At 38.8% G+C, this 23534-nt stretch overlaps 1 protein-coding gene across 1 annotated transcript; it reads right to left on the reverse strand.

Annotated features, from left to right (window-relative positions):
• Positions 1–4799: 4799 nt before the first annotated feature.
• OR8S15 (olfactory receptor family 8 subfamily S member 15) lies at positions 4800–5756 on the reverse strand. The gene has a single exon (NM_001389787.1). The coding sequence runs from the start codon at positions 5754–5756 to the stop codon at positions 4800–4802; it is 957 nt and encodes a 318-aa protein (NP_001376716.1).
• Positions 5757–23534: the final 17778 nt, after the last annotated feature.

A 23534-nucleotide genomic window follows, 5' to 3' on the forward strand; every position in this document is an offset into this window, starting at 1 on the left:
TTAAGAGGTTTTGATATTCATTCCTTAAGGCAGAATAGGATAATTGGAATCCCCTTTCTTCCGTCACTTGCTGTAGTTGAGAACAAAATTCATGAATATGCTGGATTTACTACTCAGAGAGTTTTAGTCTTGTCTTATTTAAATTGAGCAGTATCAAGAACTCTAACTGTGTTAATAACCTTGGGCCCAATTATTTGGACTCTGAGAAATAAGAGAGAGAAATAAGCATGAGAGAAAAGTTCATGCTCAAAATTGGTTAATGCAGTATTTTTTACCACAGCAAAACTCTGCCCTTGATACAATTTGTAGCAACATGAGAAATAAAGAAGTTGGTATTGTGGTAAAAGGCTGAAAATATGTCTAATATAGTGGAATTTTTACATTAGATTTGGGGGGTATACTTAATGATGCGCGTGTGCATGCTCAGTCATGTCTGACTGTTTGCAACCCTATGGACTGTAGCCTGTCAGTCTCCTCTGTCCATGGAATTTTCCAGGCAAGAATACTGGAGTGGGTTGCCATTTCCTACTCCAGGAGATCTTCCTGACCCAGGGATCAAATCCATGTCTCCTGCATTGGCAGGTGGATTCTTTACCACTACACCACCTGGAAAGCCCATACTTAATGACACTGGATAATAATTGAAAGTTAGATTTTGAAAATTGAAAGTAATGGGAAATGTTTATGATATCATTCCTGGTATAATGATAGTGTTAATAATAAATATATCAAAGAATGCCTACAAAAACTTTTTTCTATAGAACACATTTAGAAGGATAGAAATAAAATTATTTCTGTGTTACAGTTTTAGTTAGGTAGTTGATCTATTTTAATATTTTATTATTTAAATATTTACACAGAAAATGTCAATTAGTGTTAATTCAGTTCAATTCAGTTCAGTCGCTCAGTCGTGTCTGACTCTTTGCGACCCCATGAATTGCAGCATGGCCAGGCCTCCCTGTCCATCACCAGCTCCTGGAGTTCACTCAAACTCATGTCCATCGAGTCAGTGATGCCATCCAGTCAAATCATCCTCTGTCATCCCCTTCTCCTCCTGCTCCCAATCCCTCCCAGCTAGTGTTAATTAATAAAATATAATTCAATAATCATTTATAATTTGAGTAAAAAATAAAGTGCATCAAATTTTAAATGCTTTAAAACATCCATGACATATTTTTATTCTTACTCTAAATTAGTGGGAAAAATTTAGCGAAGACCTAGCAACAAAAATTGAGTAGGCATTTTGTTTCATATAAAGTGAAATGTTAAAAATAGCAAAACATAAGGATCTTCAAAAAGATTTAGTGAATCACAAATGAATATTACATGTTTGATGAAACTTGTTAAAATATGCCAATACAAGTAAGATAAATTGGCCAAAGTCCCCCCAAAGAAGCAAAACAGGGACATAGATTGAAAGTGAAACAAAATGTTAAAGTGGGCTGAAACATATTTACCTTGTGTGAAAATCTAAAGTTTGTAGAAAAAGTGTTTTACCAGAAGAATTGATAACTGGCAAAATGGCTTTTAGGCAAGTACTTTTAGGTGAAAAGTCGAAGCACTTCTGCAGAATTTGTTACTGAGTCTGAGCTCACACTCCTTGCCACATGACTGGCCAGTAAATTGAGAGATGAATTGCTGAGACAAGGAATAACAACTTTATTTGGAAGGCCAGCAGACCAAGAAGATGGTGGGCTTGTGTCCTAAAGAACCATCTTCCCTGAGTTATTAAAAGAATTCAGCCTTCATTTATACCACAAAGGGAGGGAGTCAAGTCAAATATTTCCTTGTTCCAGTCAGCTTCCTGAGCGGATGGGTTAATTTCTTCTTCCCTGCAGTCATTCGCAGGTGGGTCTGGTCAGGATATTTCCTGTGAGCTAAACAAAGGTATTTTAGCTTAATGCTCATTATTACCTGGGAGGCAGGGTTCCTAGAGATGGATCATTATGTATAATTAAGCTTATAGGCAACATCCCTTTAATGATTAACTTGTAATGGAATACAAAGTTTCTTCTGTGTTACAAAGGTGAATTGAGGGTCTTGGGTGGGCACAGAGACACAAAGTGGGAGACATGGAGAAAGAGAAAGACTAAAAGGATTCCTGATGCTCTTAAGCCCTCCCACCCTAATTTGAAAGAAGTTACTACAGGCTTTGTGTAGGCGCATATTTCTGTATTTTGCTTCATTGTAAAGTCCAGAACAAAAGTTTTTCTTCATTATCAGTCCCAAGCATTGATGCAATGAATTTCTTAGATCCATACTTATTCTAGGACAGACAGAAGTTCTGCTTTTGACGGTTGTTTAATCATCTCCCTCTCTAGACTGATTCCTTCTCTGATGTTTTTTTAACACTATTTGCTCTTATTGACGGAGAAGGCAATGGCACCCCACTCCAGTACACTTGCCTGGAAAATCCCATGGATGGAGGAGCCTGGTGGGCTGCAGTCCATGGGGTTGCTAGGAGTCGGACACGACTGAGTGCCTTCACTTTCTCTTTTCACTTTCATGCATTGGAGAAGGAAATGGCAACCCACTCCAGTGTTCTTGCCTGGAGAATCCCAGGGACGGGGGAGCCTGGTGTGCTGCCATCTCTGAGGTCACACAGAGTCGGACATGACTGAAGTGACTTAGCATAGCATAGCAGAGCTCTTATTGAACCCTTTCCCTTTCCACATCTCTCATCATTCCTTCTCTCCACATCAGTACAACTTTAATCCCTTTTGTGCTATATTTCTGTAGTATGTTTGTATGTGTGTGTGTGTGTGTGTGCCAAATTTCATGCCCTCGTAGGTAAGGACTGTGTTTGTCTCCCTTACTGTACGTAGTACTTTGGGAACTTATGCAAAGGAAGTCTACTTTGGGGATGGTGATTAAAATGATACAGGTGGTGGTCTTTTGTGGTAATACTCCTAAATAGTCCATAAAAACAATCAGAGTGGTGGAGATGCACCATTTAAATGGCTGCAACATGTCTCCTTGTGAAGTTGGGTAGGTAGTCAGTTGTCTAGGGTGTATAAAGTGAAAGTGAAAGTGAAGTCGCTCAGTCGTGTCCGACCCTCAGCGACCCCACAGACTGCAGCCTTCCAGGCTCCTCCGGTCCGTGGGATTTTCCAGGCAAGAGTACTGGAGTGGGGTGCCATTGCCTTCACTTGGGAGCAAAATAACTAGTAGTAGGACATGTATATCAAAATCATTATTGGCATAAACAAATTATTCTCCATACTTATTGTGCTGACATACTTATTGCCCAATCTCCCTATCATATGTTCTCAGACTTTAACATTTTTGCCAGTCTGATAAGTATGAAGTGGCATTTTATTTCACATTTTTCCATTTCCTTCTGAAGTTGGCCATCTATGTTTATATTACTGGCTTATAATATTTGCATTTCTCCTTCAGTGAATTGTCCTTATATATATTTAAATATATCTTTTTCCAATTCAAAAAAAAAGAAGTATCATATTTATAAATGTACTAGTGTGAAAGGAAGAATTCTAAAGATAGCCCCTCAAAGTTCTCATTCTCTGGTTATCAAACACTAATTTAGAAACTGCTGCAAAGGGATTTTGTAGATGTAATTAAAGTCCCAGATTAGTTCATCTTAAAATATGAGAAAACTAAAATACAAGATTATACAGGTGGTCCCAATCTCATCCCAGGAGCCCCTTTGAAGCAGAGTATTATCTCCAGGTGTAGAAGAGAGGAAAGGAGAGCAGTTCATCACATAAGTACTCCATATATGCTGGCTGTTTTGAAAATGGGGATTGCCACGTAAGAAGTGAAGAGACTTCTGAAATTGAAAGCAATCCTCATCCCACAGGCAGCGAGGATTTGGCGACCTTAAACCTACAGTTTCAAGGAACTGAACTCTGCTAAGTACCTGAATGAACTTGGAAGCATATTCTTCCCTGGAGCTTCTAGGTAAGAGCCCAGCCCAGCCAACACCTTGATTTCAGCCTTGTAAGATGATAAACAGAGAACCCAGTGGCATCCATTGACATTTTTGACCTAGAGAACTGTACGGTATTAATGGGTGTTATTTTAATTTGATAAATTTTTGATAATTTATTATGGCTGCAATAGAGAACAAGTATACCTTCCCTGGTGGCTTAGTGGTAAAGAATCTGCCTGCAGTTCAGGTGACACAGGAGACTGGAGTTTGAAACTTGGGTCTGGAAGATGCTTTGGAGGAGGAAATGGCAACCCACTCCAGTATTCTTGCCTGGAAAATCTTGCCTGGACAGAGGAACCTGGTGGGCTATACTCCATAGGTTTGCAGAGAATGCGACATGACTGAATGAGCCTGCACCGAGCATACCTGGCAAATTGCAACTCCCATCTGTTGATCATATTTATCTACTTATGCCTGTCTCTGGAGGCACTACCCCATAATGGGCTTGTGCTCTACCCCATAAAGCCTAAGTCTATGTTTTTCCTTTTTCAGAGATTCAGGATTTTTTATTCCTAGGAAAAAACTTCCCCCCAGACACATCAATTCAAACACAAAGTTGAGAACAAAAAATATTTCAGGGTTTATCCTAATTTGAATGATTTTCAAAAATGTGACTCATAAAGAGACTTGTCATTAACTAAATCTAGGAAACAGGTTTTTCTCAGACATATGTTCTGTCTTTGAGTAGGATTGATTCTGAGCCATGGTAAGGAAAATAACTCCTACACTTTACCTTGATAATTTTAAGGGAGAATCAGCAATGCACAGTGCTACGTGTGACAATAGGAAATCAGGAACTTCTTAATGTCAATCTTTAGATTTCTTGCAGTTCTCTTCTGCATTCCCTTCATGGTCTATCTCTTCCATGCTGTCTGAGACATTGTAAATATTTTAGAATCGTTCTTCTCAGAGCTGCTTTCACCTCTTTGTTCTTCAAGCTGTAGATGAGAGGATTCACCAGGGGGGTGATTACACTGTACTGTATGGAGAGGATCAACTCCAGAGGCGAACCTGAGGTTGGCATGAGATAACGAAGAATGGCTGAGCCATAGAACAGGATCACTGCAGTGAGGTGGGAGGAGCAGGTGGAGAAGGCCTTGCTTCTGCCTGTGGTGGAGCTAATGCTCAGGATGGTGGAGACAATGCGGGTGTAAGAGAAGAAGATCAGGAGGCAGGTCCCAATGGCATGCAGGAGGGCAGAGGAGAGCAGCATTGCGGCATTGGTGGAGACATCAGAGCAGGAGAGGGGAAAGAGGGAAGGCAACTCACAGGAGTAGTGGTGGATGGTTTGAACCTCGCAGAAGTCCAAATCCAAAGCCAGGAGAATGTTGATGAGTGCATCCAGAAAGGCCACTACCCAGGAGCCCCACACCAACCTCACACACAGCTGTTTCCTCATCACCTGTCTGTAGAGCAGAGGGTGGCAGATGGCAGCATAGCGGTCATAGGCCATCACTGAGAGCAGGCAAGCCTCAATCCCGGTGGTGGCAAACACAAAGAAGACCTGAGCCATGCATCCCTCTACTGAGATGACTTTCCTCTGAGACAGGAGGTTCTCAAGCATCTTGGGTACAGTGACTGAAGAATAGCAGAGGTCTTGGAAGGAGAGATGGCTCAAGAAGAAGTACATGGGTGTATGGAGGGTAGAATCTGTATGGGTCACAAGTATTATCAGCAGGTTCCCCAGAAGAGTCAGAAGGTAAATCATCAGGAATAGGACAAAGAGCAGAGCCTGGATGTGGGTGTCGGCAGACAGCCCGAGGAGGATGAACTCCTTAATGCTGCTGTGATTCCCTGTGGCCATTTATGGTCACTGTTCTTTAGAGAAAAATTAGGAAGAGGACTGAAATTTCTTCTTTCTACAGCAGTTTCCAGAAGGCATTGTTCTGTTCTCTTTCCTTACGGAGTCGATCCTTGAACAGCATGGGTATGAATCATGGCAGTCCATTTATATTTTTAAATATAGTACTTACGTTTTCATTTTACAGATCTTTAACTAAGTATGAAGAAAAGATTTATGTTAGATTAGAGATCACAATATGTGGAATCAAAAGAGCTAGTCTTGAGTTCTAATTTAACTGTTTTAGCTTCCTGCCATTGTATACCATTTATCAATGTCATTTTTTAAAATAATGAAAATATGATAACACGTTTACAGGAGACTTGGAAAATACTGAACAAAGTTACATATAGTTTCACTATATATTACAATTTTTTAAAAAATAGATAAGATTTTTAGTTGGAGTTTCAATATCAAACTCTCAAAACCTAATAGAATGAATACAGAGAAGTAGAAGGATATAGTAGACCTGAAAAGCACTGTGAACCAATTCAACATAATTAAGATTTATACAATTTTCCCCAACCAGGGGATCAAACCCAGGTCTCCTGAATTGTGGGCAGATTCATTACTGTCTGAGCCACCAGGGAAGCCCATAATTTTCACACAGCAGTAGGATACAAATTCTATTCAAGTTCTCATAGATTACAAACTAGGAGACACTGGAACATATCCAGGGACAAAACTTTAGGTGCAAAAATTTGATGATCTAAAGGTACTGAAATCATACAGAGTCTATTCTATTATCACTGTAGAATTAGGTTAGAGATCAATATCAAAAGATATTTAAAAATAATGCACTTATTTTCAAGTGCAATGTGACATTTACCAAGAGATATCTTTGACCTAGCTCAATGTCATTGATTTTTGAGGCAGAGATCACATTACTCAGGTTTTCAACTTGTGGGAAGGTGTGAGGGTGGTTGCTGCCCCTAACTCCTGTGATGTTCAAGAGACAATTGTATATTCCTTCCTCTCTGGTCTGATCTTCATTTTCTGAGCCCTCATATTTGCCTTCAGTGGTTCTATTTGCCTTCAGTTTTCCCTGGCTTTCTGCTGGGCCATCTGTGAACTCTGAACCTGCCCCACAAGATTTTTCCCAATAGGATGAAATGTGAGGATATCATCCACTCTACAGGCCTACCAGAGAACTGCCTTTATGACTATATTATGCCATCTTCTTCGTCTGAGCCCTTGTATTCCACAGCTTTCCTCATCATCTTTTAGGGATTCCAACAAACATCCAGGAGAGGTACAGATCTCCAGTCACCTTTATTACCTGGTCTTTACTGCCCATTTAAAACTGATTCATTAACTGATTAGTGGTATTAATAGCATGTTGTGTTTGGGTAGCAGTTTATCTTATACAAATGACTTTCACATGTTTTCTACTGTGGGGTGTGTGTTTGTGTGTATGTATTACGTTTGTGTGTGTATGATGGATGGTGAGAGAGGAGAGTGAACTCATTTCACAGGTGAGAAAATTTAAGCCCCAATATTATCTAACTTGTCTAGATCCCCACACTGATTAGTTCTTTCAACAGCAAGGATTTAAATCTGCTTCATTTGGTTGTTAAACAAAGGCTTTTCTTCTATACCACTTACTTAGAGAACAGGCCAAACTCTCTAGTTGCATTTCAAAGCATTAATGACCTATGGATTCTCTTGATGCCCCACTGCTGAGGTCAGATAGCTTTGCTTGTTTCTGATCACCCTGTGAACCTTCCTTTTTCTCTCTGACTTGGTTCAAGCTGATATATTTTGTGGTGCACTTGTTCCATGAGTTCTTCTTTGATCAGTTCCTGCTCATTTCTCACTTAAACCTCTGTGGAAATAATTATTAACCCCCTAATTCCTCATTTTTCAAATGAGGAAAATAAAGATAAATAAGCAAATTCAAGATTCTAATTTACCTCTTTCTAGTCCAGGGACTTAAAACCTTGTCTGTTTCCCTTTGATATATAACAATTCATCAACACACTGTAAGTTTTTCCATCATCTGTATTAAAATCTTCATCACTGAGTGATACGTGTGTCATTTTTGTCTCTACAATGAGAGTGCATTTTCTACAAAGACAGGGCAGGAATTAGGCTGTTAGTTTCTATGCCTATAGTCACACACACACACAAACACACTCAGATCAAAATATAATGAACCTGCAATCAATTATTGTTAAATAAAGACAAAAATTAAGAAAACTGGACAGATTATGTAGCAAAAACTCTTGGTGATTATTTCCAAGCCCAGATGTTCAAGTTGTAGTTCAAAGAACTAATCAGTGTGGGGATCTAGACAAGTTAGATAATTTAAGCCCAAATTACCTGTGAAATGAGTTAAGGGAGTTAAGGGAGGCTGAAATTAGGAGAGAAAGGGAGGAGGTAGATTTCTCATCTCCTTTCACTATAATAGACTGACAAAGAGCTTAGCTCTTTCTGAAATCATCAACACCCACAGATCCCTACTTGAGAGGGATCACATTACGCTTTGCTTAACATGCAACATCCATTTATCTATCCATCCATCCATCCATCAAAAGTGAAAGTCACTCAGTAGTGTCCGACTCTTTGCAACTCTGTGGACTATACAGTCCATGGAATTCTCCAGGCCAGAACTGAAGTGGGTAGCTGTTCCCTTCTCCAGTGGATCTTCCCAACCCAGGAATTGAACCAGGGTCTCCTGCATTGAAGGTGGGTTCTTTACCAACTGAGCTATTAGGAAAGCCCTCCATTCATGTTATTTAATAAGTAGTTTTGAGTCTGTTCACTCTAAGGTACTGTGTTATACATGCAGTCAAAGACAAGTCTGCATGTATGTTTTTGTATTCACCCAGTCAGTCTGTGTCTTTTGCTTGGTGCATTTAATCTATTTACATTTAAGGTAATAACCAATATATATGATCCTATTACCATTTTCTTTCTTTCTTTTTTTTTTGTAAATCTTGTTAAATTGCTGTATGAATGCACCTACCTGAGAGACTATTCTCCATTATTCAAGGTGATCAATCCGTCTAGCCTTTTTTCTCATCGTCAGATAGAATCCTGATATGTAGTTGTATGTTCAGATTCAGTCTTTACTGGAGCTCTCATGTCTGCTTTGCTGTCTATTAGAGTAACTCTACCTCTTGAACTCTGAATCATTCCTGGGATCTCTAGCTTTGGTGTCTACCAGACAGATCTAATTTTGGTATCTTTTGTGACTTGCAATAAAAGGTATGATCCTGCTCAGAAGGTAAATTTCCCAGTCCTTGAACTTGCTATTACATACTACCCTATCCCTGTTACTGTACCTATCAAGGACTCATATAACTCCCAAACTCTGGGCCCTTATTTAGAATATGTATATCTGAATCACCTATGAGTTTTGTCCAGCGTGTGATCTGTTGTCCAAGGAGTTGACCCAAAATAATGATGATTCATCAATGAAGAACCTGTAAAAGTCAGTTTTATCTGAGTTTGTAAAAATACTTTGAAAGTAAAGAACTTCTCTGGATTTTGTACAAACAAAATAATACAGTGAACAAAAGTCATCCTTTTCAAGAATGTGAAAATTTAAGAATTTAGGATTAAGTATAAAAATTCATCATAGAAGCTGGTCCAGTTCTTCCCTATTTACTTTGTAATATAGATTTGACCATAAGGACAAAGCCCTAGCTTGAAAACACTCTAGAATCTTCAGAGAATTTTAGATAAGTTTTGATTATGGATCCAAAACCTGAGAACTTCTATCCTAAAATGGAAATACCACAGTTTATCAGTGAGACAGCTACATTATGTAAATTCATGACCCATCTCACTCCAGGACCCAAGCACAAAACTCTTTACTAACCTTCTTTTAAGGAAGGACAACATCTACATGTTAATTTTTAAAGAAATGGCAAATTATTAATATCAAGATCTTCTCACTTACCTCCAAGAAGAAACACAGTGAATTTAATTCAGCCCAAAGTTTGAGTGAGTAGTTTCAGATCTAAAAATGGGTGTGAGAATAGGGAGGTCATGAGATAATTCCTGAGAAGGCAGAGCTAGAAAAGAGAAGCCCAAGGGATCCCCCCAAACTGTTTACCTTACCAATTTTCCTTGAACACTCAAAATAAAAACAGAAATTCATCATCCCATACTCCCCCCCAAACCAGAAACCATCTTAAGGAAAGTGAAATGAAAGTGAAAGTTTCTCAGTCGTGTCCAACTCTTTGCAACCCCATGGATATAGAGTCCATGGAATTCTCCAGTCCAGAATACTGGAGTGGGTAGCTCTTCCCTTCTCCAAGGGATCTTCCCAACTCAGGGACTGAATCCAGGTCTCCGGCATTATGGGCAGATTCTCTACCAGTTGAGCCACCAGAGAAGCCCAAGAATATTGGAGTGGGTAGCTTATCTCTTCTCCAGGGAATCTTCCTGACCAAGAAATGGAACCAGGGTCTCCTGTATTGCTGGCGGATTCTTTACCAGCTGAGCTATAAGACTGTATGAAGTGAAATAATAGACCTGAATTCAAGTATCATCCTAAAAAAAATCACCATCTTCCTTTCTATGAAGTTTCAACATCAGAGATTGCTTTTAATGGAGTATATATATGTCTAAAGTAAAATCAAGCAATTTTGGAAAGACTAGTACATTGAGACAGTTATCAAATATCAAAACTTTAGGTCTAGTGAGACCATCAGTGCTTTCTAATGTGACAAGTAGTTAAGGCTCAATAATCAGAATATGAGACAGTTCAACAGATGTCTGATAGTTGTCTTGGTATACTTACTCAGAGAATGTTGAGATACTAAATGAATTAATGAACAGTTAAGCGAGGAGAGGAAGCTGAAATGGTTTAGTTCTTATAGGAGGGTCCTGGTGACCAGAATGAAATCTTATAAATAGGTCTCCTGCTGTTCTTCAATTATTTTAGCATGGATGAGAGATTAGACTGGGAATGGGTAATAATAACAGAAAAATGAATTCTGTGCACATTATAGAATTAAGGACATGGGAAAAGGAGGCATACTTTAGGGTACAATTATTTTCTGTCAAAATTCAAGGAGTCCTCTTTCCCAGTGATTAATGTTATTCACTGAGTAAATATGGACCTTCTCATCATCTAGTCAGAGAACTTGAGGACAAAAGCCCACTAGAACATAAGAAGAAATATACAGTTTAGGGAGTTTTGAAATGCAAAGGTTTACTTTCTATTATGTGGAAAGTAAAGTGAGAAAGTGTAAAGGAATGTCTTAGAGATTCAGACAGAGAAGGTCTGTCAAAGAGATGTTAATAAAACTTTGAAGTGCCTGGAACACATTTGGGGAACACTTTCTGAAAACTCATAGAAAATATTACCATACTCCTGTATTGTCCTGCCACAGAAGATGTTTTGTTAACATTGCCATTTCCTGGTAGTGGAACTTAACTGGGGTTGTAAGAACCAATACTTCCATAAAAATAACTCTAGGAAAACAACAACTCTTATTTTTCCAGTTAAGAGTCACAGTGAGGACAGGAAGACAGAATATTCTAGATCTGGACAGTCCTGGAGTCTTTGTCATCAGCTTCTCCATTGGCCACAGTGAAAAGATTCTCGAGGCCTCAGTAAGTAGAATTTGGTGAGAGGTCACTCTCAGATGGTCTCAGGCCCAGCTCCAGGGAATCTCATTTAGTTTCCTCTGTGATTATAAATATTGTTGACCTACCTAAGAGGCAAGAGAGTGAGTCTCAGCTTTAAACTCTCAGAAAAGCAGGTACAGCTCAAGCAGTTAGTTTATTGGTGGACTGAGCTGGAGAATTAAGAGAAAGGTGGACCAATGCCCTTTATTCCCTAGAGTTAGAGCCTGAAGCCCAAATTATGTGAATTAATTAGGGAAGTTGCACTTTGTAAGAACCACAGGAGATTCCCTCAGATATTGGCCTTTTGTCTTGACTTTGAAATCTTTTTGGAAATTCTTGGGTGAGAAGCCTTGTGTGTCTGGTGGTTTTTCTTTTCCTCTGTTCCTCCACTCCATCCTTCCCTCCCTCTCTCCCTTCCTTTTCAGCTTTATTGAATGATAATTTTAAAAGTTTTATATATTTAAAATATATAATGTGATTTGACATATGAATGCTTTATGAAATGGTTACCACAATCAGGTTAATTGCACATCCATTACTTCACATAGTTATCCTTTTTTGCATTGTGTATATGTGTGGTGAAAATGCTTAAGGTCTACTCTCAGCAGTTTTCAAGTACTAACTATAGTTACCATGCTGTGTATCAGATCCCCAGAGCTAATTAATCATATAAGTGAAGGCTTGCATCTCTCATGATTTTGATTTGCATTTTCCTGATGATTAGTGATGTTGAATATCTTTTCATGTCCTGGTTGGCTATATGGATGTCTTCTTTGGAAAGATGTCTGCTCAGGTACTTTGCTCATTTTAAGAATTGTATTATTATTATTATATATTTTGTTATTGAGCTGGATAAGCGACTTACATATTTTGAATATCAGCCATATATCAGATATATGTTTTTCAGATATATTCTTCAATTCTGAAGGTTTCCTTTTCTTTTTTGTTGATTGTTTCCTTTGACATGCAGAAGCTTTGAAGTTTGATGTAGTCACATTTGTTTATTTTTGTTTATATTGCTTGTGTTTTTGGAGTCATACTCAAAAATCATTGCCAAGACCAAATGAAAGAACTGAAGTCCATAATCCACTTTGAGTTGGCTTTTTTGAGTGGTGTAAGATAGGATTTGAGTGGTGTATTCTTTTGCATGTTGATATCTAGTTTTCCCAGCACCATTTATTTAAGAGACTGTCCTTTCCCTATTGTGTTTTCTTGGGGCCCTTGTAAAAGATTAACTGGCTCTGGATGTGTGAATTTATTTCTTGACTCTCCATTCTGTTCCATTGGTCTATGTGTCTATGTTTATGTCAATATGGTACTCTTTTGACTACTATAACTGTGTACTATAGCTTGAGATCAGGAAATGTGATGCTTTCAACCATTTTTCTTTCTCATGATTGCTTTGACTACTTAGGATCTTTTATAGTTGCATATGAATTTTACCATAAGAAGTCTATTCTTTTGAAAGATGCCTTTGGAATTTGGATAGAGACCAAAAGTGTAGATGTCTTTGGGTAGTATGGACATTTAACAATATTAGTTTTTTCTAATCCATGAACATGGGATGTCTGATCATTTATTTGCATCTTCCTCAAATTCTTTCATGAGTACCTTTAGTACACACACACACAATATTCCAATTTAAGTGGAATCTATTTATTTTCTTTATCCATTTATCTATACATAGACACTTAGGTTGCTTCCATATTTGGCTATTATAAATAGTGCTGCAATGAACATAAGGGTGCATATATCTTTTTGAATTAGTGTTTTTGATTTCTTCAGAAAAATACCAGAAGTAGAATTGCTGAATTATATGATATTCTTATTTTTAACTTTGGAGGAATCTTTATACTGTTTTCCACAGTGGCTATACCAATTTATATTCCCACTAACAGTGCATGAGAGTTCCCTTTATCTCCATGTTATTGCTAGTACTTAGTATTTGTTGCTTTTGATAATAGCTGTTTTGACAGGTGTGAAGTGATATCTCATTGTGGTTTTGGTTTGCATTTCCCTGGTGATTAGTGATGTTGAACATGTTCTCATTTATCTGTTGGCCATCTGGATGTGTTCTTTGGAAAAATCTCCATTCAGGTCCTCAGCCCATTTTATAATGAGAGTGTTTTATTTTTTGAAGTTGACTTGTATGAGTCCTTTGTATATTTTAGATATCAGCTCCTTATCAGGGCTATCATTTGCAAATATCTTCTGTCACTCAGGGCTTCCCTTATGGCTTAGCTGGTAAAGAATCTGCCTGCAGTGTGGGAGACCTGGGTTCAATCCCTGGGTTGGGAAGACCCCTGGAGAAGCAAAAGGCTACCTACTCCAGTATTCTGGCCTGGAGAACTCCATGGACTTGGAGTTGCAAAGAGTTGGACACGACTGAGTGCCTTTTACTTTCACTTTTCTCTCATTCAGTAGGCTGATTTTTCATTTTGTTGATGATATCATTTGCTGTTCAAAAGCTTTTTTTAGTTTGATATAGACTCATTTGTTTATTTTTGCTTTTAAACCTTGCCTGAGGATATGGATCAAAAAAAATATTGCTTAGACTGATATCAAAGTATCTACTGCCTAACTGTCTATATTTTTTTCTGGGAGTTTTATGGTCTCGGGTCTTACATTTTAAACTCATTTTGAGTGTTTTGTGTATTATATGGAGAAATATTTGAGTTTGACTCTTTTGCATACAAGTGAAAGAGGAGAGTAAAAAAGTTGGCTTAAAGCTTAACATTCAGAAAACTAAGATCATGGCCTCTGATTCCATCACTTCATGGCAAATAGATGGGGAAACAGTGGAAACAGTGGCTGACTTTATTTTTTTGGGCTCCAAAATCACTGCAGATGGTGATTTCAGCCAGGAAATTAAAAGATGCTTACTCCTTGGAAGGAAAGTTATGACCAACCTAGACAGCATATTAAAAAGCAGAGACATTACTTTGTCAACAACGGTCCATCTAGTCAAGGCTATGGTTTTCCCAGTGGTCACGTATGGATGTGAGAGTTGGACTATAAAGAAAGCTGAGCACTGAAGAATTGATGCTTTTGAACTGTGGTGTTGGAGAAGACTCTTGAGAGTCCCTTGGACTGCAAGGAGATCCGACTGGTCCATCCTAAAGGAGATCAGTTCTGGGTGTTCATTGGAAGGACTGATGTTGAAGCTGAAACTCCAGTACTTTGGCCACCTGATGCGAAGAGCTGACTCATTTGAAAAGACCCTGATGCTGCGAAAGACTGAGGGCAGGAGGGGAAGCGGACAACAGAGGATGAGATGGTTGGATGGCATCACTGACTCAATGGACATGGGTTTGGGTGGACTCCGGAAGTTGGTGATGGACAGGGTGGCCCGGCGTGCTGCAGTTCATGGGGTCGCAAAGAGTCAGACACGACCAAGTGACTGAAATGAACTGTCCAGTTTTCTCAACACTATTTATTAAAGAGGTTTCCTTCCCCCATGTATGTTTTTGCCTCCTTTTGGTAGCTTTGCTTAGTTGGTTTAGTTGCTAAATTGTGTGCAACTCTTGTGACCCCATGAACTGTAGCCTGTCAGACTCCTTTGTCCATGAAATTTCCCAGGCAAGAATACTGGAGTGGGTTTCCATTTATCTGACCATGAAAACACCATTTCTAGGTTATCTATTCTGTTCAGGGAAGCTTGGCATGATGCAGTGCATGGGTTCACAAAGAGTCAGACATGACTTAGTGACTGAACAACAGCAATTCTGTTCTATTGATACATGTATGTATTTTTATGCCAATACTGTTCTGTTTTGATTAATGTAGCTTTATAGTACAGGCTGAAATCAGGGAGTGTGATACATCCAGCTTTGTCTTTATTTCTCAATATATTGCTTTGATTTTGGGGGATTTTGTATCTCCGTACAAATGTTAGAATTATTTGTTCTAGTTCCAGAAAAGTGCCATTGGTATTTGATAGGGATTGCCCTGAATCTGTTGGAGAAGGCAATGGCAACCCACTCCAGTACTCTTGCCTGGAAAATCCCATGAGCAGAAGAGCCTAGTAGGCTGCAGTCCATGGGGTCATTAAGAGTCGGACACGACTGAGCGACTTCACTTTCACTTTTCACTTTCATGCATTGGCGAAGGAAATGGCAACCCACTCCAGTGTTCTTGACTGGAGAATCCCAGGGACGGGGGAGCCTGGTGGGCTGCCGTCTATGGGGTCGCACAGAGTCGGACACGACTGAAGTGACTTAGCAGCAGCAGCAGCACTGAATCTGTAGATTGCTTGATTATTATACTCATTTTAACAATATTAATTCTTATAGTACATGGACACATCTTTTCATTTGTGTCATCTTCAGTTTATTTCATCAATATCTTATAGTTTTGAGAGTATAAGTCTTTTACCTCTCAGTGAGATTTACTCTAAGTATTGTAATCTTTTGATGGAATTGTTTTTTAATCTCTCTTTGTGATAGTTCATTTTTAGTGTGGAAAAGGCAATAGATTTTCTTTAAATTTTTTTTCTAAATTTTATACAGTATTAAAGTTTACTTTCCATTTATAGTTATTAAAAAATAGAAGCTATATTCCTTGTGTTGTATAGTACATCCTTGAACCTGTCTTACACTCAGTGGTTTGTGTCTCCCACCCCAACTCCTCATTGCCTCTCCCCTCCCCTGAATTGGTAACTGCAGGTTTGTTCTCTATATCTGTGAGTCTGCTTCTTTTTCGTTGTATTCACTAGTATTTTTTAGATTCCACATGTAAATGTCTGTCTGATCTATTTAGCTTAGCATAATGCCCTCCAAGTCCATCTGTGTTGCTGCAAATGGCAAAATTCCATTCTTTTTTATGGTAGAGTAGTATTCCATTGCATATATATACATATATATATACACTACATCTTCTTTATCCATTCATCTGTTGTTGGATGTTTATGTTGCTTTCATATCTTGGCAATTATAAATAATTTTGGCTTCTGTGTCTCTCTTATATACTCCATCATTATGGGCTTTGAAAAAAGTACTTCCTTACTTTCTGTCACACAGGATGCTTCAGGTTCATATTGTATTTTCTCTGCTCCAGGCTTGGAATCAATCAGTTCTCATGGAGCTCTGTTTCCTTTTATTGTAGGGTGCTGTGTGCTTAGTCGCTCAGTCGTGTCTGACTCTTGCGACCCCTTAGATCGTAGCCTGCCAGGCTCCTCTGTCCATGGATTCTCCAGGCAAGAACACTGGAGTGGGCTGCCAGTGTGGACAGGTATTAGAAACAAGCACTAGGCACTGAGTTATGCTCCTTGCTAATGTGTTGTTACTTTCAGGCCCTTTGAGTTGACAGAACAGCAACAACAAAAAAAACCATTTGTGTATTAAGTGGTGTTTGCATACATATCTGCAAATATTTCTATATGTATCCAAGGAGGAGAGTATTTTTATTTTGTGCCTTCTTGGATACCAAATAAAGAGCCACAGACAACACTTTAGGATTATGGGTAACTTTGATTTTTTATCCTTTTAAAATGTTTTTATATTTTTCAGAATAAAAGTGCATTGTTTTATAATCAGAGAAACAATAATATTAAATAGTTTTATAAAACTGATAAGTTGCAAGAAAATGGAATTATCAAAATTGTAGAGGAGTGATTATCATGTAAGTATGAAGTGTATAAAATTTCATGTATCATACCTGACTCTTAGTAACAGCTCAGTAAATATTAATTTGCTTAATTCTTTTTTTTTATTTTTCCTTTTTCTTTATTTTTTTACTTTACAATACTGTATTGGTTTTGCCATACATCAACAGGCATCCGCCACGGGTGTACATGTGTTCCCCATCCTGAACCCCCCTCCCACCTCCCTCCCCATACCATCCCCCTGGGTCATCCCAGTGCACCAGCCCCAGGCTTCCTGTATCCTGCATCGAACCTGGACTGGCAATTTGTTTCTTATATGATATTATACATGTTTTAATGCCATTCTCCCAAATCATCCCCCTCCTCCCTCTCCCACAGAGTCCAAAAGACTGTTCTATACATCTGTGTCTCTTTTGCTGTCTCGCATACATTCTTATTTCTTTTGCTAAGAACAAGACAATACTAATATATGAATGAGGAAAGTTATGGATTTAAAAACCTATCATCTGTTTCCCTGATTGATGCCCAAGCAGAGAAAGCAATTACATGTTTCTAGTGACTTTACCTCTCTTTACATTCTCATCTTCTTTTCTTACCCTTCACTTATCTGGGAGATAGACATATGTAGGGGAGATTCCCTGTTTTAGGTTATCTCTGATTTATCAAGATGAATCATCCAACAACAGGAAAGAATGGTGGCTACTTACTGAGTTGGGGAGGTGAATGGGTATTGAAACATGGGGCAGGCTTTTAGATTTCTTGAGGTAAGAATATGAACGTAGCTTTAGAAGACACCACAGGAGGTGGAGGTCTGACCCTTGTGTGCATCCTATACTTCTGAAGAAACTTTCCTTGTGACTCCAGTAGGTTGTATGTAATGTACTGAGACTGGAGGGGAATATGAAGAATTTCTGTGAAGAAGTCTATTGTCAGTCTCACATATTTCGAGATGAGTGTCTGCTTTTTTGAGTGATATGGTTTTTCCAGTGGTCATGTATGGATGTGAGAGTTGGTCTGTGAAGAAAGCTGAGCACTAAAGAATTGATGCTTTTGAACTGTGGTGTTGGAGAAGACTCTTGAGAGTCCCTTGGACTGCAAGGAGATCCAACCACTCCATCCTAAAGGAGATCAGTCCTGGGTGTTCTTTGGAAGGACTGATGCTAAAGCTGAAACCTTAATACTTTGGCCACCTCATGCAAAAGTTGACTCATTGGAAAAGACTCTGATGCTGGGAGGGATTGGGAGCAGGAGCAGAAGGGGACGACAGAGGATGAGATGGCTGGATGGCATCACCGACTCGATGGACGTGAGTTTGAGTGAGGTCCAGGAGTTGGTGATGGACAGGGAGGCCTGACATGCTGCAATTCATGGGGTCGCAAAGAGTCGGACACAACTAAGCGACTGAACTGAACTGGTGTCTGCTTTTTGTTTTGTTTTCTTATTATAGCATATATATATATATATATATATATATTATTATTATTATTTTTAATTGAAGGATAATTGCTTTACTGGTATCTGCTTAATGTAGAGTATACTTGAGGGAGAAAGGCAAACAATCCCCCAAAGATATTTGAGTTTCAAGAAGAAATGGTTAAGACGTAAATAGTTAAAAATAGAAAACCAAAATTACACTAATATAATAAAATTGTTCTTTATTTTGTTATGTTAAAACAAGACATGTGAAATATTTGGCAATGAGATGGGGAGAAGTCATTGATAAACGCATGTTATTCACAATATTTTAGTTATTTGTGTAAATTGTGGGATCATGGAGGGTTTATAATACCATTTTAATAAAAAGAAAACTAATAATAAAATAAAATAAAGTAAAAGATGTACATGTATCAACCAATCATTACATACCGTCCAAAAAGGGTTATTATTTCTTAAATTCTGTGAGGTGACATTCTTTGCTTTTGCTCTTATTTCTTTCTCCTTTTTTGTTTTGTCTCTTCTTTCTTTCTCCTTCCTTCATTTCTTTCTTTCTTTTTTTTATTTTTATTTATTTATTTATTTAATATTATTATTTAAAATTACAGTTTTATTGAGATATAATTGACCTACAGCCCTGTATAATTTTGAGTACGGTATTATGATTTGACTTACATACATCATGAAATGATTACCACAATAAGTTTAGTGAACCTCTCATCATCTCAACAATAAAAATGGAAAAAAAAATTTCCTTGTGATGAGAACTCTTAGGATTTACTCTAACAACTTTCCCAGAACTCTTAGGATTTACTCTAACAACTTTCATATATAATGTGCCACAGTGTTAACTATATTAACCATGGTGTACATTACATCTCTATTACTCACATATCTGTTAACTGGAAGTTTGTACTTTTGACGACCTTCATCCTGTTCCCCCTTTCTTTACCCCCACTTCTGGTAACCACAAATCTGATTTCTTTTTCTATGAGTTCGTTTGTTTGCATGTTTGTTTTCGAAGTATAATTGACCTACAACACTGTATTCTTTCCTGGTACACAACATAGTGAAAGGTTGTTGTTGGACCACGCAAAGACACCGGGATTCTTGGCCTCCGGAGGAGAGGAATTCAATCTGGGGCCAGAGATGAGGCTTGATCGCTCAGAGCTTTTGTGTAATACAGTTTTATTAAAGTATAAAGGAGATAGAGAAAACTTCTGACATAGGCATCAGAAGGGGGCAGAAAGAGTACCCCCTTGCTAACATTAGCCATGGAGTTATATACTCTCTAATTAGTTATTACAGTGAATCAAAAGAATGTCTGGAGGTTGTAAAGACCTCACTAGACCTACTCCCATAATTTACACCTTAAGATAACAGGATTAGTCAGAAGGTTTTTTCCAGAGACTGGAAACATGTATCCTCAAGCAGGATACATTATGTTATATAATCCTAAGGAATGTAGAGGGACAAAAAAGTTTGTCCTTTCTTCCTCCTTGAGAACTCCAGACCCCTCTCTCCTTGGGGGACCCCTGGACTTCTTACCAACCTGTCTAGGAAATGACTCTCTCAATAGTGAGTTGATATTTCTGTGCATTTCAAAATGATCACCATGATAAGTCTAGCTACTGTTCACCATAATAAGTCTAGATATCATGTAGGGTTTTAAAGGAAGGGAAAAAAAGAAAAACAGGAAATAAGGAAGAAAGGAAGGATAGATGGATAGAAGGAAGGAAAGAAAAAACTCTGGCTTCAAATATTTTTGGAAATATTTAATGACGAATAAAATAGAAATTATTTCACAGCACCTATTTCATATTTTCATTCTTATGATGAGAAATGGGAAGAAAAACTAGCAGGTGCTAACTTGTTTCATAAATTCTTCTTATATAAAAATGTATGAAAAAGAGAAATAGTAAAAATAAGAATCTTTAAAACATAAAACTTCGGTGAATCACGTATTGCTATGGTAATATGTAATAAATCTTTCCTAAAATAATTCCTTTAAAAGGTAAATTGAGAAGGAAAACTTAAAATCCCTTAAATCATCACGGAAGGTAAAACAGGAAAACTATGCATGCAATATGCCATAATTGTAGGAAAAGTCTGAAACATATGTGAAACTTTGAAATTTTATAAATGCAGTTTTGTTTCCCCAAATGACGGTCTCTCTAGATTAGAAACAAAATTTTTAAATCTACATCTTCTTTAGAGAAAAGGATTTATGTGAATTTGGGTCATTTCCCAAATCTTGGTGAGGTCTTTTGAGAGGCTAGGTGGAAACAGAGATATCATGGGATGGTTCAGTTCAGTTCAGTTGCTCAGTCATGTCTGATGCTTTGTGACCCCATGAATTGCAATGTGCCAGGCCTCCCTGTCCATCACCAACTCCCAGAGTTCACACAAACTCATGTCCATCGAGTCAGTGATGCCATCCAGCCATCTCATCCTCTGTTGTCCCCTTCTGCTCCTGCCCCCAATCCCTCCCAGCATCAGAGGCTTTTCCAATGAGTCAACTCTTCGCATGAGGTGGCCAAAGTACTTGAGTTTCAGCTTTAGCATCAGTCCTTCCAAAGAACACCCAGGGCTAATCTCCTTCAGAACGGACTGGTTGGATCTCCTTGCAGTCTAAGGGACTCTCAAGAGTCTTCTCCAACACCACAGTTCAAAAGCATCAATTCTTTGGTGATCAGCTTTCTTCACAGTCCAACTGTCACATCCATACATGACTACTGGAAAAACCATAGTGGTAGGGCTACAAAAAAGAAAGGAGGAGGCCACCAAAACAAGCCACTTCTTCAAGGTTCCTTGAAAGTTTCTTAGGATTCCAGGGTTGGAAGAAAGAATCATTGACCCCTTCAGACCATATTTTGCTTGAGCATAGAGGAGGAAGAATTCCTTCCTCCCATAATGTCCTCTTTGTTTATTCATGCAATAAATTCCTCAGGCCACATAAGCGTGCCAGTGCATGTGTAGACCTGGGTTTCCAATTCCTGTCTCTCATGAGTGTCCCTCTTCCTCATTCTTCTGACCCTTACTCTAGACTTCTCTTTCTTTCAGTTCAGTTCACTCGCTCAGTCGTGTCCGACTCTTTGCGACCCCATGAATCGCAGCACGCCAGGCCTCCCTGTCCATCACCATCTCCCGGAGTTCACTCAGACTCATGTCGATTGAGTTGGTGATGCCATCCAGCCATCTCATCCTCTGTCGTCCCCTTTTCCTCCTGCCCCCAATCCCTCCCAGCATCAGAGGCTTTTCCAATGAGTCAACTCTTCACATGAGGTGGCCAAAGTACTGGAGTTTCAGCTTTAGCATCAGTCCTTCCAAAGAAATCCCAGGGCTGATCTCCTTCAGAATGGACTGGTTGGATCTCCTTGCAGTCCAAGGGACTCTCAAGAGTCTTCTCCAACACCACAGTTCAACAGCATAGCAAAATTGCTGTCTGGGGAGGCCTTACAAATAGCTGTGAAAAGAAGAGAAGCGAAAAGCAAAGGAGAAAAGGAAAGATATAAGCATCTGAATGCAGAATTCCAAAGAATAGCAAGAAGAGATAAGAAAGACTTTTTCAGCGATCAATGCAAAGAAATAGAGGAAAACAACAGAATGGGAAAGACTAGAGATCTCTTCAAGAAAATTAGAGATACCAAGGGGACATTTCATGCAAAGATGAGCTTGATAAAAGACAGAAATGGTATGGACCTAACAGAAGCAGAAGATATTAAGAAGAGATGGCAAGAATACACAGAAGCACTGTACAAAAAAGATCTTCACGACCCAGATAATCACAATGGTGTGATCACTGATCTAGAGCCAGACATCCTGGAATGTGAAGTCAAGTGGGCCTTAGGAAGCATCACTACGAACAAAGCTAGTGGAGGTGATGGAATTCCAGTTGAGCTATTTCAAATCCTGAAAGATGATGCTGTGAAAGTGCTGCACTCAATATGCCAGCAAATTTGGAAAACTCAGCAGTGGCCACAGGACTGGAAAAGGTCAGTTTTCATCCCAATCCCAAAGAAAGGCAATGCCAAAGAATGCTCAAACTACCACACAATTGCACTCATCTCACATGCTAGTAAAGTAATGCTCAAAATTCTCCAAGCCAGGCTTTAGCAATATGTGAACCGTGAACTTCCTGATGTTCAAGCTGATTTTAGAAAAGGCAGAGGAACCAGAGATCAAATTGCAAACATCCACTGGATCATGGAAAAAGCAAGAGAGTTCCAGAAAAAAATCTATTTCTGCTTTATAGACTATGCCAAAGCCTTTGACTGTGTGGATCACAATGAAGTGTGGAAAATTCTTTCTTTAATTTCCCCTTATTATTACCATTCTCCATTCTGGCTCATGTTCTCTCATCTGGTTAAACTGTCTTCCCTCTCATTCTCTCTTGCTCATGTTCTCTCTCTCTCTTGCCTGAAGAGGATCATATATACATGACTATTTGGTACACTAGGTAGCTTTCTGTTAGCTCTCAATCCCACGCTTGTCTCGTGTACTTGGTTTTATATTACTAGGACTAGACCACTACAGAGGACATTTCCCAAGGACATTTCTATTACTGCTGGCTTCTGATTAGCCTCAGCCAGTAAGAAGTATGGGCAGAAACTAAAAGAGACAGCTAATATGGTTCTGATGGAGGAAAGGTAGCGTCCCTTCAGTACTCCCAGCATCAGCGGCACTTTTCCATGCTCATGGCCTGCCACCTGGCCTCAGTACTTCCTCAGCACCTAACAGTGGTGCCCCCAGTGAGACAGCAGGGCTGAGCCATCCTCAGAGTGGATTCCTTCCATTTTGCCACCAGTCAAAGGTGCCAGGAAAGGTACAGAGAATGGGTAACATCTGCTTAGCTTTAATAGCTTACCCCCTCTCTCAGTAATTCCTGGCTTCTATATTTTCTCCAAATCCCTCTCCAATTTAAGCTCAATCCCAACCCTGAGTCTAAAATTTATGACTCTTTATTATCAGTGACCTTGCCTCTTTTATTTCTAGTAAAACTCCCCCTATAAATCTCAGATTCAGATAAGAATTCAGGTTCTAGACAATTTTCTCAGTGCTAATCTCAATGGGAATATTTCATAAATAAAAAAGAGAATTAATCTGTACCAAATTATCTC

This window comes from Bos taurus, chromosome 5 (assembly GCF_002263795.3).
Source record: "Bos taurus isolate L1 Dominette 01449 registration number 42190680 breed Hereford chromosome 5, ARS-UCD2.0, whole genome shotgun sequence".
Classification (NCBI taxonomy): domain Eukaryota; kingdom Metazoa; phylum Chordata; class Mammalia; order Artiodactyla; family Bovidae; genus Bos; species Bos taurus.

Excerpts from the sequence above, each read along its gene's own strand:
- OR8S15 (NM_001389787.1), bottom strand. The coding sequence starts at position 5,756 with ATGGCCACAGGGAATCACAGCAGCATTAAGGAGTTCATCCTCCTCGGG.